At 43.6% G+C, this 15679-nt stretch overlaps 1 protein-coding gene across 1 annotated transcript in view; it reads right to left on the bottom strand.

The window, feature by feature from the left end:
- The window catches only part of atp2a3 (ATPase sarcoplasmic/endoplasmic reticulum Ca2+ transporting 3), a 68008-nt gene that overhangs the window by 27929 nt on the left and 24400 nt on the right, over positions 1–15679 (bottom strand). Inside the window, exons 4-8 of the mRNA XM_066696128.1 lie at positions 14131–14235; positions 12628–12766; positions 3510–3590; positions 1863–1948; positions 1020–1484 (exon numbers count right to left, since the gene is read on the bottom strand). Coding sequence (XP_066552225.1) covers positions 1020–1484; positions 1863–1948; positions 3510–3590; positions 12628–12766; positions 14131–14235 — 876 coding nt within the window. The remainder of the gene's footprint in view (positions 1–1019; positions 1485–1862; positions 1949–3509; positions 3591–12627; positions 12767–14130; positions 14236–15679) is intronic.

The raw sequence follows: 15679 nt of genomic DNA, 5'->3' as shown, positions 1-15679 counted from the left end.
ACTCGTGGTGCGTGCAAACATTTGAATAGGGATTGAGAGAGGCTAGCAAAGACTGCACATCCGCAGCTGAGAAACAAAAATGACCTAGTTTGAGTTTTAAATACTCAGAACAGTGTCCATACTACTGCCTGACAGTGTCCCGTGACAATTATAGGTATGGCATCTGGTCTGCAGTTTTCCACATATACTCAGCATGCTAATTGTACTATAAATCATAGGCTTATACCTAAATTGAAGCAGTCGAGTCTCAGGTGTTCATTTAGAAGGCAACACAGAATTTAAATGCAAATGAGAGCACAATACCATAAGAGCAGTTTTTAAGAATAATGAAAATACCATACAACAATCATTAAGTGCCAACTGTACTGAATTCATGAAAATTAGTCAATTATCAGTGTGCATGCAGCCCCTAAGTCCTGCTTCTACGTGAAGTAAAATTTAACAAAACATTGAAGTTGCTATTCAGCAAAAACTGGAAATAATCACTTCTCTGTAATTGAAACGTGCAAATAGAAATTCGAAAGGGAAATGCAAAAGTAAGGAGGATGACAACGTAGATAAATCGACCTAAATAAGTACGCCGTTTACCCACCTAATTTGAATGGGACTTTGCTTATGCCCACCTAATTTGGGGAGATTTTGCATATACCCACCTATAATGTATCAATGTATATGTGTCATGAAAAGTGAGTGTCACTGCCCCAAATATTAGACATAATCATGGCCAAGATAATTCAGGTTCTGCGAGACAATCCCACAGGGGACACAAATGGAAATTGGGCTTCAAGGCATTCAAGACGGAAAACAGGAGACACTTCACACAGAGAGGCATCACAATCTGAACAAACTCCCCAGCGATGTGGCTGAAGAGACAATTTGGAACATTTAAAAACAGACTGGATAGGATCCTTGATCACTCAGTTATAAATGGACACCAAATGAGCATGATGGGGCGAATGGCCTCCTCGTTTGTACACTTTCTTATGTTCTTAAATCCCCCATCCCAGTCCGAGACTCACCCTGCAGACCGACATCTGGTTGGTGGTGAGGGTGCCGGTCTTGTCGGAGCAGATGACGGAGGTGCAGCCCAGCGTCTCCACGGAGGGCAGGCTGCGCACGATGGCGTTCTTTTTGGCCATGCGGCGGGTGCCCAGCGCCAGGCAGGTGGTGATGACGGCGGGCAGCCCCTCGGGGATGGCGGCCACAGCCAGGGCCACGGCGATCTTGAAGTAGTAGATGGCGCCGCGGAACCAGGAGCCGCCGTGCACCGGGTCGTTGAAGTGGCCGATGTTGATGACCCACACGGCCACGCAGATCAGCGAGATGACCTTGGACAGCTGCTCGCCGAACTCGTCCAGTTTCTGCTGCAGCGGCGTCTTCTCCTGCTCCGTGGCCGCCATCTGGTTGCGGATCTTGCCGATCTCTGTGGAGACGCCTGTGGACACCACCACTCCGATGGCCCTGCCAGCGGCAATGTTGGTCCCCTGCAGCACAACAGAGAAGGGTGAGCGAGAGATCAAGGGGATCAAAAAACTGATCACCCTGTGGAAATGGATGAATGCACCTGGCGAGAATAGAAAGCGATATATAGTTATGCATTGAAACTCCAAATATCCTTTACACTCCCAGACATGGGAGGTCACAGTTCATTCCCAGCAGCCATCAGTGCTGTACAGGGAGACGGCACAGTCAGTGTCTGGGTTGTACCAAGAGGCTCTGTATAGCTCTCTTAGCAACATGCTCTGAATGTTAAAAAAAGAGCGACAGCATTCCCCAGTCTTCTTCATGCGTATGGCCTTATGTGTGGTGCATGGATACAATCAGAGCTCAGATCAGGAGCACAAAGAGGAAGGAAGTCTTACCGAAAAGAGCATGTTTTTCTTGTCTTGATTGACAGCTCTGGGGTCAGGCACTGGGTCAGTGTGCTTAATGACCGACACAGATTCCCCTGCAGGAGGAAGAAACCAGGGCGTGAGTTACAAGAGTTCACTCACAGTCCGCTTTTCCGCTTTCTTCTCTCAAAAGGGAGATATCTACAATTAGGACTGTGAGTTTTCTTCAGCATTTTCCTCATGTTTACATTTGTTCTTCTGGGACGTTAGGCAGAGAAGTACTTTCTAGATCTCATCAAAGTGGGAACCTCTACTAAAATATCAGTGTTTCTATCAGCATGAATTTTTCCTTTTTTTTTTTTTTCACTGGTTGTGTCCTCCAATAACCCCTGCCCATGTGTGGACACTGGAAACTTTAAACCATACACAGAAGGGAACATAATTTTAAATTGAGACCTTAGGAAAAGCTCTTCAGGATAACTACTAGGAAATATATTTAAATGCATCTCTGCGATGAGTTTTATTAATTAATTTTCCAAAGACCACGTTGTGGGTGTGTCTACTCCTGTAGCATACCTATAACTTTTGTAAATTATAGTTAGCACACCTGACACTTCCAGTAAAAGGTTCATCTAACTGCATTCCTAGATGACTTTCCTCAAGAACTATGATCTCAGTTCAGGGAAGGGTGTGGCATGTCCCTTTGTTGTGCCCTTTGACCTTTTCCAGAACCATTAACTTTTAAGTGCCTTATTAAAATTAGGTGTCAGGCTGATAACTATAGAAAGCAAAAGCACAGATATGTAAATGAATAGTGTGTAGCAAGATGTATAATGCAGGAATATTATGGGAGCTGGAAACTTACTTTGTAAATCATGTTTAATGTCATTCAATGATTTTACACAGCCAGATTGAAGACAATCTTTAAGGAAGCTTATCATTCTTTAAAACACAGATGTTCTCATAGTGATGTTCTCTCTTTGAAATAGATACAGAATGTCTCGGAGCTCGGGGCACTCATGGAAAATACGCATTTATTTGCCACAGAACAAGGTCGGGCAAGTAAAACAGAGGACCTGATGAACAAGTCTTTGCAGTTTCTGAGTGCGAACAGCAGAGACTTTGAGGATTGCATCAATGTCAATGAGAGTCAGGACAAGGACAAAGGCAGGCCATGTTTTGCGAGCTACAGGGGATCATATAGTCCCAAAAAAATTGATTCAGTTCAGAGAGTGCAGGCAATTTTTCATCCTGTTTAGAGCTAGGAACATTTTTCTAATCTCCTTCCAGGCCTGAAATGAGTCCCTCTGAATGCGAATATGCTTTAGACGAGTTTAATTTCCTGAATGGCTCATTAACGACAGCGATGAACTGTCAATGTCAGAAGCAGCTCAGCATCACATTTGCATCCTCTCATCCTCAGCCTGTTTGTCACTTTCCACATTAGCAGCTGACCTCGATAAATAACAGTTAATTTTACAAAGTGCGGCCTTTTTCTTTGGGGGGGGGACCTTTTTCAGTTAAAAATACAAATATTACATTTCATCATGTCAACTTGAATGGATTTATAGACATCCAGCTTATGAAACTACAGTTAATTTGTGTCATAATGAGAATGGTTCTTGCTACTAGTTAACTTGAGAATACTGCAATGAACCCGTGACCCCCCTCTGTCACCTGTGAGAATGGACTGGTCCACTCTGAGAGTAGTTGATTTGATGGAGGTAATCCTGATGTCTGCAGGGACCTTGTCACCAACTGCAAAAGAGGAACAGAAGAGAAGTGGCAGGGGTTAACAGTTACTCACCCTGTGGCACATAATCAATCGGAGAACATAATCTTTCATTGAAGTCACTTGTAGATGTACTGTACACTATCAATTAGAATCAGACCATTAACTATACCGCTCTAAAAAACTAATTTCATTCAAGCCTTAAACCATATTAACCCTCAAATAAGCTAATGTATGTGATTGTCCTCTTCCGTGTTAAGACCAGACATCTCTATAGCATTTTTCCACAGAGGAAAGTGTTCTTCTGGAAAAAGCGGACCGTTTTTCTTCCCCATGTGGCAATTTGACGACGACGTCAGAGACTACAAAACCCGTGGGAAAGTAAATCAGTCACAGGATGCTGTTTGAGAGGGACAGCAACAGCATTATCGATGTTCAGATGCTGTCGTTCAATATTCAGAGACTCGCTACAACTTGCAAGACTGGATTTGTTTTACTTTCTCCTCACTAAACAAGACCTTGTCAATGTCATGAAAGCAGCCTTGCCACAGGTTACCTGAATTCAATACTACTTTTTTTCCCATGGATGGTATATATAAAAAGGTTTACTTGTTATCTGTGGTCTCTTGGGATTTAATTGACACATTCTGTGTAAGACTCTTGGCTTATTTGCCTCGCTACTGGTTCAATGGTTCCCGAACACAATTCTCAAAGCTGAACAAGAGGAAATTACAGGGAGAAGCATTTCAGAGGTGCCCTGGGTCATTGAAACAAGGCTTAAACAGGCTTCAGGCATGTGTGAGCTGCTTGCTTTCCCTGTAGACATCTACCGATCAGCTTGCATGATTAAAAATCAATCTCGGAATAAGCAGTGTGGAGAAGAGAGAAATAGAGAAAGTGAGAGACAGAGACGGAAAGATTTTTTATTGGAAAACACCATCCATGCTTCTAATAAACAACAAAAGCACAGAGCACGGCACAAGAACACTACTCCAAACCATTATGATTTTCAGAGGCGTCATGAATATTTCCCATTTCGAAATCATGCCCGTCTCGCTGCAGTCCCATCAGTGCATCTCATAACGTTTTGAAACCTTGTCCCCCGTCCAGACTTCACTTTCGTTAATGAAATCAAACCGCAAGAACCTTTCATTTCACGGACCGCAGGTTCCTCCAGAGATGAAATGCCACTGCCACAAGCTGTCGTCGGATATCCTGCTTTAAAGATATCTAATGGGAACGGATAAAAAAATGGAAGGCAAAATCTGCTAAACCTCAGAAGGGTGTAGTGGTTCGATGAAAAGTCTGTGAGTTGCGTGTGTGTTTCCAAATGGAACCAATTTTGGCAGAACTGTGCCGTATGAGGATTCGGTGGCATTGCTTTCAGTGAACCATAGGAAGGACGCCAGAAAAAGAAGTGCGGGGGGGGGGGGGGATCAAAAAAAAAAAAAGTTCTCTGGTTCATTCTAGCCTCCAGCCATCTTCCGTACATTCAATGGGAACTCCACGCCTTGCTTATACTTTCCTGTGACTTGTGGTTGTTTGTCGTTCCACTAAGCCATAAACGTAAATAAATGGCAACTTACTGAGGCTTTGTGGTGGAAACTCACCCTCTCTGAGGTAAACTGGGAAAGTCTGACATATTTTGTACTCCGAGATCTCGGGTACAAAAAGAAACCTATTCTAAGAACTTCTTGTCCGTCCCAAACGCCGCAGCATAGAGAGAATGAAACTCTCCTATCCGATTACCAATACAAATACCGCTATTTAATTAGGCTCGTTATACATCTAACCCTATCTACTCGACTTAAGCCACATTATGGCACAATGCTAACCGTCGCCTATTTGCTATTATGGTCTGGTCTGGGCCTAGGGTTTAAATGTCATAAACCCATCATTTGAATCTGATTTACAGTTAGGTCCATAAATATTTGGACAGTGGCACAATTGTCATCATTTTGGCTCTGTACGCAACCACAATGAATTTGAAAGTTTGAAACTGAAGGCATAACGCCCCAAGAACAAGCAGAAACTAAAGACAGCTGCAGTGCAGGCCTGGCAGAGCATCACCAGGGAAGAAACCCAGCATCTGGTGATATCTATGGGTTCCAGACTTCAGGCAGTCATTGACTGCAAAGCATTTGCAACCAAGCATTGAAACTCACAATTTAATTCATGATTATGTTAGTTTGTCCAATTACTTTTGAGCCTCTAAAATTGTGGGAACCACGTATAAAAATGGGTGAAATTCCTACAACGTTCACCCAATTTGGATGTAACTACCATCAAATTAAAGATGACAGTCTGCACTTGAAACAAGCAAGATGCATTTTCTTTCAAATCCATTGTGGTGATGTACAGAGCCAAAATTATGACAATTGTGTCACTGTCCAAATATTTATGGACCTAACTGTAACTATGATCAGTTAAAAAGCAGATGCGACTTTCATTGTGTCTCAAATAAGCACAGCTGTGTTTCCTTTTTAAACGTGTGCGCGTGTATGCTTAACGAGAAAAGTTAGGCAAAAACAATGTATTCAGCTTTATTAATCATCCCACTCGGTTCTGTACACGAGTGCCCACTGAAGAAATCTCATCTATGTGTCACTTAATGTGTAATGTTGAATCAGGCCTAAAATAAAATATGTATTTTATTAACCAACATCTTCCGTGTGTTTGGTTGTTTTTTTTCCCCCCCACAGGAATCTAACAACTCTGGGGAGAGCGTTATTCAGCTTCTCTCACTTCCCACAGGCCAACGCAACTGGGTGTGCCGTCGCTATAAATTTATATCGCTGGTTTTTACTTTCTTCGCACCAATCTAGGGCGATACCGTGTAATGCAGTGGGAAGGCGAGCAAATAAATGAAGCATTAAACTGTTCAAAATTACATACAGATGGGAGGGGAGAGGCATGTTTTACATATGTTGTCAGTATCAATTGCAGGACTCCCCTTCAAAAGGTCACGACAGGGATGTTGGCTGGCCCGGTCAGGCAGCATATTTAGCGAGTCTAATTTCCAGAGACGTCAGCTGGCATCTGCAATAACCCGCGATTACGGAGAGATGACCCATTATGGGAAGGTGCTTATGCAAAGAGTCTGGCGAAATATATAAACAAGCCCCTCGTCTCACATCTGTTGTGGTTTCAACAGCCCATCTTCTCTTCTCTGGCTCTTGATGTTGATTGGATCACGCACTGGGCTCACTGCGTCCATTGGAAACCGGACAGCCCTAGCTAGTCACAGGAATGATGATCATGTGATGTTCTCAAAATCCAACTGGAATAATCCCTCAGGGGGTGACCGAGTATAAGTCACTCTCCAGGACTCTCATTACTGGCTAAAACATTGTCAACCCTGTTTCGCAGAATTCTCCTCTGATGTTTGCAACCCCACATTTAAACCTTGGCCGTAGACACAGGTTTGAGAGCTACCTTGTGTAGAGGAAACACAAACAGAAGCCCCCTCACAACATTAGACTAATGAGGAAGAATGGGCAAGAGGGGTGAGAGGGGTGAGGATTGGTCTAGTATACACCTAGTATTATTCCAAATAATTGGCCTATTGGCTCTGGCCTGTAAAAGAAAACATTCAAAGCAATGTGAACTGTCCTCAGATGACTTTCCCTTCCTCTATTCCTTCAAAGTCAGATACTGTACAGATGTGTCTCTACACTGGCTATATAGACCAGAAATATCAATGCACGGATCTCGAAGACTCCTTAAATAGGGATTTGCAATTTTAGAACAAATAAAATCCGTATGAATGAACAGGACATGCTGTGCTTGAATTTGAAATCTCGGGCTGTTATTTGTCAGCCATCAACACCTCTCAAAAGAGAAAACTATTTTCGAGTTGAACTGCAATACATATTTCATCTCTTGTTTTTCATTTCGAGTTGGTGTCATGTTCTTTGTTTCAGAGTCGGAGCTGCTGGTGGTGGTGGTGGGGGGGCGGCTGGATGATGTCATGTGTGTGGGCGTCTCCACTGGAATGCTGCATGCCTACTGACTTCCGGGCACAGTGCCACCGAGGAGATGGTGTGATGATAGTCAGTGTTTTGAAGTGGAGTGAGTGAGGAGAATCCGCCCAAAACAAGTTTTCCAGGAGCTCTCTCTCTCTCTCTCTCTCTCTATCTCTCAGAGCCCTTTTCCATCCCTCTCGGCTGCTGTGTTTCGCTTCTCCCCCCATTTCTACAAGGCCGTTTAATGAGAAACTGCTGTGGTCCAGCAAATGTGGAAACACAACAAAAACAACAAGAACCTCAGCGCCTACACAACGCTTTACATCGAGACCACACCGCGATCGAGCATTTTAACTCATCTACTTTTAAAATGATTTTCCACTACCTGAATTGTTACTATTATTTGCGTGTTTAGAATTTACTCATTGTCCACATTCAAAACTTAAACTGAACACTACAAGCACAGTGGAAAGCAAAACAAGTATTGAATCTACATATTAAATGCTATTTGAAATTAGCCCTCTTGATTATTAAAAGGTCCTGCAGTTACCATGGTAAAGAGATTACACTTCAGCTTGTACACCGAGTCATGATGCTCAGGGCTTTATGGGAGATTTTTCTCCTGATGTATTTGGAGAACAGAGACCTGTCCTCAGAGAAAGTACTGCTGAAAGCTTGATGAGGCCATATAATACAACAGACGTGAAACGCTGCTTCCTGGTGTTACACACAGGGACAAGACTTGCTGCTCCACCGAATGCCCGACACTCTGGTGTGTTTGAAAACCGTTCCTAATTTTCCAAGTAGCTCAGTCCTCAATAAATCTCATGTATGCGATACTGCGGCACGTATAGAGGGGAAAATAAAAAGGAAATTTCCACACCAGGCACAAATCTTAATCATGATGTGAAACTGGCACGCCGCGGAGACCGAAGACGGTGGAAACTTTCCGCGTGGTGGCTTTGCCGCTCGTTCCAGTTCCCAATAATTCCTGCTTGCCTGAATTTCCAGTCAGGACCCGTGGAGAAACCACGCTAATCTCGGCCATAGGAAGCTCTGCGTCCTCCACTGACCTTTCCACAGGCCTGCATTCGTCCCCAGTTAACTCTTACATCCACGTTGCCATCGCCCAGCTGGAGAAGCAAACGTTGCTTTCAATCCCCCCCTCCCCAAATGTATAATCTGTTAGATGTTGTTTTCCGTCTCTTTTTTTTCCTCTCTCCTTTTTTTTCCTTCAACTGAGAAATGACTGTGGTTTACCTTCTCAAATGTTTACTGGTGTTTAAGGCTGCTTAGCAACCAAAAAAATGTCAGAGGAGCAACTCTTGATGGAAAGGAAGAGATTTCTCCCAGTCCTGCCAGACACAGACACAGCTGTCAGCCTCTCTGCCTCGGCCGCTTCAATTGGAAACAGGTCCTCCGAAAAACTTAATGGAAAGTGTTCTACAGGGAGAGCAAATTGCCGAATCAAACTGCCCCCGAAATAGGATAAATTACCCTGACATGCTTGTAGCTTGCAATTACGGCATGATTTACTGGTGATTTGCAAACACACACTATCATTACTCATTTAATTCTGATGAAGCAGCTCCTTTGTGTATTGTACGCCATGCTCGCCATTTTTACATTTCCACGTTGCAGAACACAACAAGTTTTAATTTTGATTTTGTTTCAATAATAATAATAATACTAATACTAATGTAACGATAAAGAAACTGCACCCTCAGTAGAAGCTATGAAACGGGACAATACTCCTTGAAGGTGCTGGGAACACGCTTGGGAGATTTTAAACGATACACAATCAGGTACCTGAAGCTAAAATGACATGTGTATGTAACACGTGGTGTAAAAATTGAAAATTGCATTTCGAGACGGTCACAAATTACTTCAGTTCACCAGCTTCCACTTCGACTTAATGACAAACTTGCTCTGAACACGATCTGGGGTTGGGGGGGCGTTTATTTCTATCGTAGTCACAAATACAAGTCTCACTCGCAGCATGGTTTTATGATGCCAGGGTGTGCGTGAGGGGAATAAATCTGTGCGGGTGGCAGGCGCTCCCCTCCAGTCTGTGTAGGAATGGTCATTGCTGGAATTGCTGGTGGGGTTGGGGCGGGGGGGCTCCTTTGAGGATCACGCGGTCATTAACCTCCCTCTCACCACAGCCTCGACAAGACAGCTTTCCTGTGCCGCAGTGCCCTCCCTTTCCGCAGGGAATGACAGATTTGCAGTGCGAATCAACCCATCTTGTCACTCTTCACGATTCTGAAAAACCTGCCGCCGCTGCCACCTCAGGCTCCCCCCCTCACCCCGCCATTGAAAAAACCACGGAGCGGAGGTGGAAAACCTCAAGGTCTCAGGATGCCCTCCCAAACCCCTGCCGGAGCCTCCTTCCCATCCCAACTGCATCCTGTGATCCAGGTCAAAGCTTTCCGACATGGGGGGTCCTCCCACTCAAGACTGGGGATCTGCCAGGGCCTGTTTCTTGAAAAAATGAACGATAATTGCCCCGAGGAGGATGGGCCGGCCTCGGATACCCTGCCGCATGGGCCTCGCCAGCGCAACGATTGCTAATTATGTCTCTTATGAGGAACGCTTAAGAGGAGCCTGGAATTAGTTAGCAATTAGGAAGTGAAACAGTAGGGGGGAGGGAAGAAGAGAAAACACTGTTTGGAAGATACCTATAAACCTGCAGGTAACTGGCACTGGCTATTTAAGATAAGAAGAAAATCAAAAACAAAACAAGGAAAACAGGAAAGATAAATCGAGACAGGAAAAATTAAGCCCCAGAGATTGTTTTATCCATTGAATTATGTCAAATTCTAAATACATTCCACTGCAGTATTATTACCAAAACATCTGCCACTATCATTGTGAAAATGGTGCTGCCCATGTGATTTTCTCTGTCATTTTTCTCCAGATACATCATATTATTACAACATTTCCCAAGCAAACATACTTTTAATGTATTACATTTTAACGGACTCTTTGCAAGAAAAAAAAATGTAAAAGTAAATAAATGAAGAAACACTGTTTATATGATGTGTAATTTCTCAGAAACTTCACGAAAGCCGAGCACAGGCTGCACAATATTACCAATCATGCTCGGAGGAGAAAAAAAAAGCAGCAGTGATTAATCAAATACAAAAAGAAGGCGTTTGCCAAGTGACTTTTTTCCCATTTTTTGGTTTACAGTCAGGGAGATGACATCAATCATTGCGTGCATAACTCCTGACGAGTTAAGATACTCATCTCTTCTTCATCAGTGCAGCCAAGGTAATATATAACAACCCCCTGTAGATTAATTGAAAAAAACGATAGCCCGAAAATCTTCGGAGGGTTTGTACGTAGGAAACTCTGCCGGGATACGGGAGACGGACCGCTCAGGTTTGACAACACTACCCCCTCGACATGAGAGAGAGAAGCACAGTCTAACAGGTGCAAAGCGATTTCCTTTGATCCCAGGCCTGGGCACTGCCACTTTAAGCACTTCCTCAAGAAGCGATCTTTTCATCTCGTTCTCCATGCCGACGCGAGTTCCCTCTCTCTCTTACGTAATGGCATGGCAGGCCTGTCGTAGCAAAGGCCTGGGGTAGCTCCGTCTGAACAAAGAGGAGATTGTTCTGGAGTTGCCAAGCCAGGTGAAATTATCTCTGCACAGGGAGAACGGCATTCACAAGACAATCTTTGCCATCTAAATAGCATTCAAAGAGCACAGGGGTAGGCTGAGTGGGGGTGACATCAATGAATCACTCCAGTACTTGTTAACCTCCTCCAGGTATTTCTTCAACATTCCTATTGTTGCTGATCACATAATCAAAGCGGACGTTTCCCCAGAGTAATGACAAATGACTTGCAGCGATATAAAATGTGTTCTTGCTCAGAGCTCAATGTCATTGGTGAAGAAAGACACGAGGATAATTGTATGGCCACTGCAACTGGACGACAAAAGCACCTTCGTGTCGTGCTGTGTTGTGTTGTTTCTGCAGCTTATTACGTGTTCTGGTTAAAATATAGATTCGTATTCAACACACACACACACACACATATATATATATTTGAATCATGTACTACACAGAGGCAATTTTATAAATTAATAATACAATAATGTAATCCACGCAGAAAGTGTACACTGATTACATTCAAAACTTACACTATAGTGTTCAGCATCAAGACTGAAGAAAATGTTTTGCAGGTGACAGAAAACCTACGAGAAAGACCTAGCATTCATTCCAGGCAGGGATTCTACTTTTTTCGTTTGTACTTCAATGCAGCCACTATTCGGATGAGGCTGAATCAATACGGCAGGTCTGAGCAGCAGGTCATTAGAGCTCATGTTAGATGTGACTTGGTAAACTTTTTCAAGTGGAAAACACTTCATCGCCGTTTACTGAAGTCCCCGAGGGAGAGATTTATGTTCTCTCAAAAATGGCTGCTTCGGCATCTCGGAGACTAAGGGTTTCTTTTTCTTCAGAGCGTGTGAGGTCTCGACAAGGGCAGCGCCCCCCTGAGCTCTCCGTGGATAACTGCCCCCCCTCGCCGATCGCACCAACCTGCCTTCCCTTCATACCAGCGCAGCACACTCTGAACAGCTCCTTTTATTACCTTATAAAGCCAACTTTGACAACAAAGCAAGGACCTTGAATGTTTTTAAAGGATAAGCCTTTTACCCTAAGTATATGTCAAGATAGAAAAATCCTTGTCTTAAAGCCAAACTTTCACTCTGACAGCACCTAGATGTTTACAAAGATTCACTACCAACCAACCAAGCAAAGTATGTGACACAAACGTACAAACATGTGAAAATGCATTGGAGGAACATAAGTGTTAACATCTGGTTTCTACTGCTTTAATAACAGCTGTCTTAAGCTTAGACAAAATCTTCAAGAGGATATAATCCATGTTATTTATTTTAATTCCAAAGTTGAAATAACTGAAGGAAACTTAATGTCAATTTTAACCCAATGTGCCACATCTCCAACCGCGGTTTGGTTGTCATACTCCAGTGAGATCAGAGCAGAGCATAAGATGATCATTTGTATCACAGAAGCTCTGGTCTGAGTCCCCCTTAGGAAACCTAGTTCGGTCGAATGCTTACCCGCCACCTCCACGATGTCTCCAGGCACGATCTCCCGAGCCTTGATCCTCTGGACGGCCTTCCTGTTCATCCGGAACACCTTGCCCATCTCGGGCTCGTACTCCTTTAGAGCTTCGATCGCGCTCTCTGCGTTCCTCTCCTGCAGGTGAGAGAACATCCCATCAGCCCAAACTCATCCCGCATGGCTCTGTACGTACGAGCATTCTCCGTGCCTCAATAAATGAGGGTCAGAGTTCACCGTGGAGGTGGTAGCACGTGAAAGAGGAAATTGACATTTGCATTTCCTCTGCTACATGTCCTACACAGATTAAGAAGGACCCATTTTAGGTTTGAAAGAGCTGCAGGCAACTGTACACGAGCGAATGTCAGTTGTGAGATATTTTTAATGCCCGTTACATAAGTGGGAGTTGAACCAATAATAATCTTACCCATTTGCATTTGTGCTGCAGCTTGTAAACCCTGAAAATGAGCAAACCGTTTCATACTCTTATAAAACAGGTCTAATGTCCATCTTTGTAAAGGTCTTCTCACTGTAAGTTCGGCACCGTATGAGGCTACACACTTGGCTGGGTCTGGCCTACTAATTTTCAGGCTAACCAAGTAGTCTGGCCAACCTCGGCAATGAGCAGACTTGTCAAGGGGGATTTTTAATGAAATGGGGAAAGGAAGCAGGTGCACACGGCGAATTACAGAAAAGGCCTAGCATTCAAACTACCTCCCTCAAGTCTGTGCTGGCCTCCCTCCCAGTCAGTGTAGTGGAACAGAGTAGTCATATTGCAAGGAGCGTCTAGTTTCTAGATGACTGAACCCACTACAGTCCGTACACCGCTGCTCTGCTTTCTCTTCCCTGTGCGTTTCACAGTTCAGAGTGAGTGAAGTTACCTTGACTCTAGCACTGTAGAAGTATAGATCATGTATTGGAAATTTGCTTGTAAACGACACCCAAGTCAGCAAACCCACACGACTAGACTTCGGTGCGACAGCTGTAGACTAACCTACTCTGCCTGAAGCATTCCTTCTTCCTTACAAAGTCCACATAGGAAGTAAGCTCAATTAAGACCCAAGGAACAAACTGTGTTACTCTCACCTATTAAGGCTGGTCTTTAATCAATCAATGTCAGTACATCGTGCTCACTGACACATCCATTTGGAGTATAAATATGTGCATGTTTCACCGGTGCTTCACAGATGAGTTTGAAAGCACGAGAACTGGACTTCTATTCTTACATATGCATCTCTTTCCAGAAACTTCTGTAATATAATCAAAAGTATTCTAATCTTAGCTGGACTAAGGCTGTAGCTTTTTGAACTACCCCAACATGACTACCCCAACATGATGTAAACAACCACCAAAGAGGAACATGATTTGAGTCAGGGACATACCTTCCTCATCCTTAGAGAATGAGGTGAAACACTTAATTGTGTTATGTTTTCGATGTCTTCCCTCAGAGTGATTTTAAGTAAAAGTTTACCCATGTTCCCCGGTAGGTCTGTAGGACTCACCTGCCATACTCCAATCACAGCGTTGGCGATGAGAATGAGGAGGATGACAATGGGTTCAACGAAGGCCGTGGTCGTCTCCTCGCCCTCCTCAAACAGCGCCAGCACCTGCGAGAGAGAGAGTACAGCGCAACGTGAGGCGCACATCCAGAGGAAACACAACACTCCTTCACATGCCAGAGAGGGTCTCTGTACAAGGCTCTCATTCATCGACACGGAGAGACATCACACCAGGCACGGCAGATGACATCACCGCACACTCTGCCGTGTGTGTGTGTGTTTGTGTGATCCCGGCTCAGTGTCACAAACATAACAACCTGGGGAAATTCACAACAGATTGCAAGGGGTAGCATTTCCCAAGAACAGTTTGCCATAAAATAGATCAATTTTGGCCTCAAGTAATTCGCAGGCGATGAAATTCTGAGGGCTTGAGAAACGTCAGTGGCAGAATTTAAGATCTTTAAGTATTTACAGAAGTATTTCAGGTCTAAACAAAAAAGATGAAGCTCTCTCTGACTTTACCACACCAGCTAAACAAGTCACATTCAGTGCCACTGTTGGCCAACCCAAATCAAAAGCTGAAGACCAAAATGAATGGGGGAACCTTGAGTTACTTAATAATTATCCATAATTAGCAGTTTCATCTAAATGATATTAAAAGTAAGACCCAGCTTCGATTGAAACTGTGACCAATCAAATTCATGATTCCGACCCAGGACTTGGACAGTGCCTTCCTTCTTTAAGATGGGATTCCTCCATCAAGTACTGCGTGTGTGAATTGCATTTGACGGGTGGGTCTTAGTTCGGATATTATCTAGGCCTAAATGAGGGAGCTTAATGGTGAATAAATATGGTGATGAACAGTGGATGTACTCCAGCTCTACACCAGACGTGCTGTAATAAAGCTGATCTGTTTGGCGATGATAGCATCTTTGTGGTTCAGGAAATGCTGCTGAAGCATATCTCTGTGTTACAATGCTGCTTATGTTGCTATGAGGCCTGCAGCTGCCCTGGGGTGATTCCTGGTCTATAAATACAGGTGCTCTGGGAAAACAAAAGGACCTTCTTGTATTGAAAAATGATAATGGTGGTTATGACAGAAAGAGAGATACATTAAAGGGGGGATCCTTTTCGATGTCATTCTAGAAACAGCACCTGCATGAGCTGATGTGAGAATGAAAATAAAATAAAAATTGCTTCTGGAACTTTATTTGTTGATGTTGATGAAGCGGCGTCTCTCATGAGTAATGAAAAGAAAACTAGTCGGTTTAAAACTAGGCACCATTGACCCCTGGGTTTCAATGTTTAGAAACGGAAACGAGACGTTTTCTTAAAGAGTAGTTACATTAAATTTCAATTTCCTGTTATTTAATTTCTTCAGAGCTGCGTATCCTACTGTGAGCCAAGCTGCTGTTTGGGTTGTTCGTTACTGGAATAATCACCAGAACTCAACCCCTCAAAAATGGCTTCTGAGCAATTAAAAGCCTTAATAGCATTAAAGCCTATGTAAACACCCCCGAAAACCTCATTGCTCACATTTAATCTTACTAAA

Source organism: Amia ocellicauda, chromosome 22, assembly GCF_036373705.1.
Source record: "Amia ocellicauda isolate fAmiCal2 chromosome 22, fAmiCal2.hap1, whole genome shotgun sequence".
Taxonomy (NCBI): domain Eukaryota; kingdom Metazoa; phylum Chordata; class Actinopteri; order Amiiformes; family Amiidae; genus Amia; species Amia ocellicauda.
Note: the sequence above shows the minus strand (reverse complement) of the source record. Positions and strands in the feature narration are given on the sequence as shown.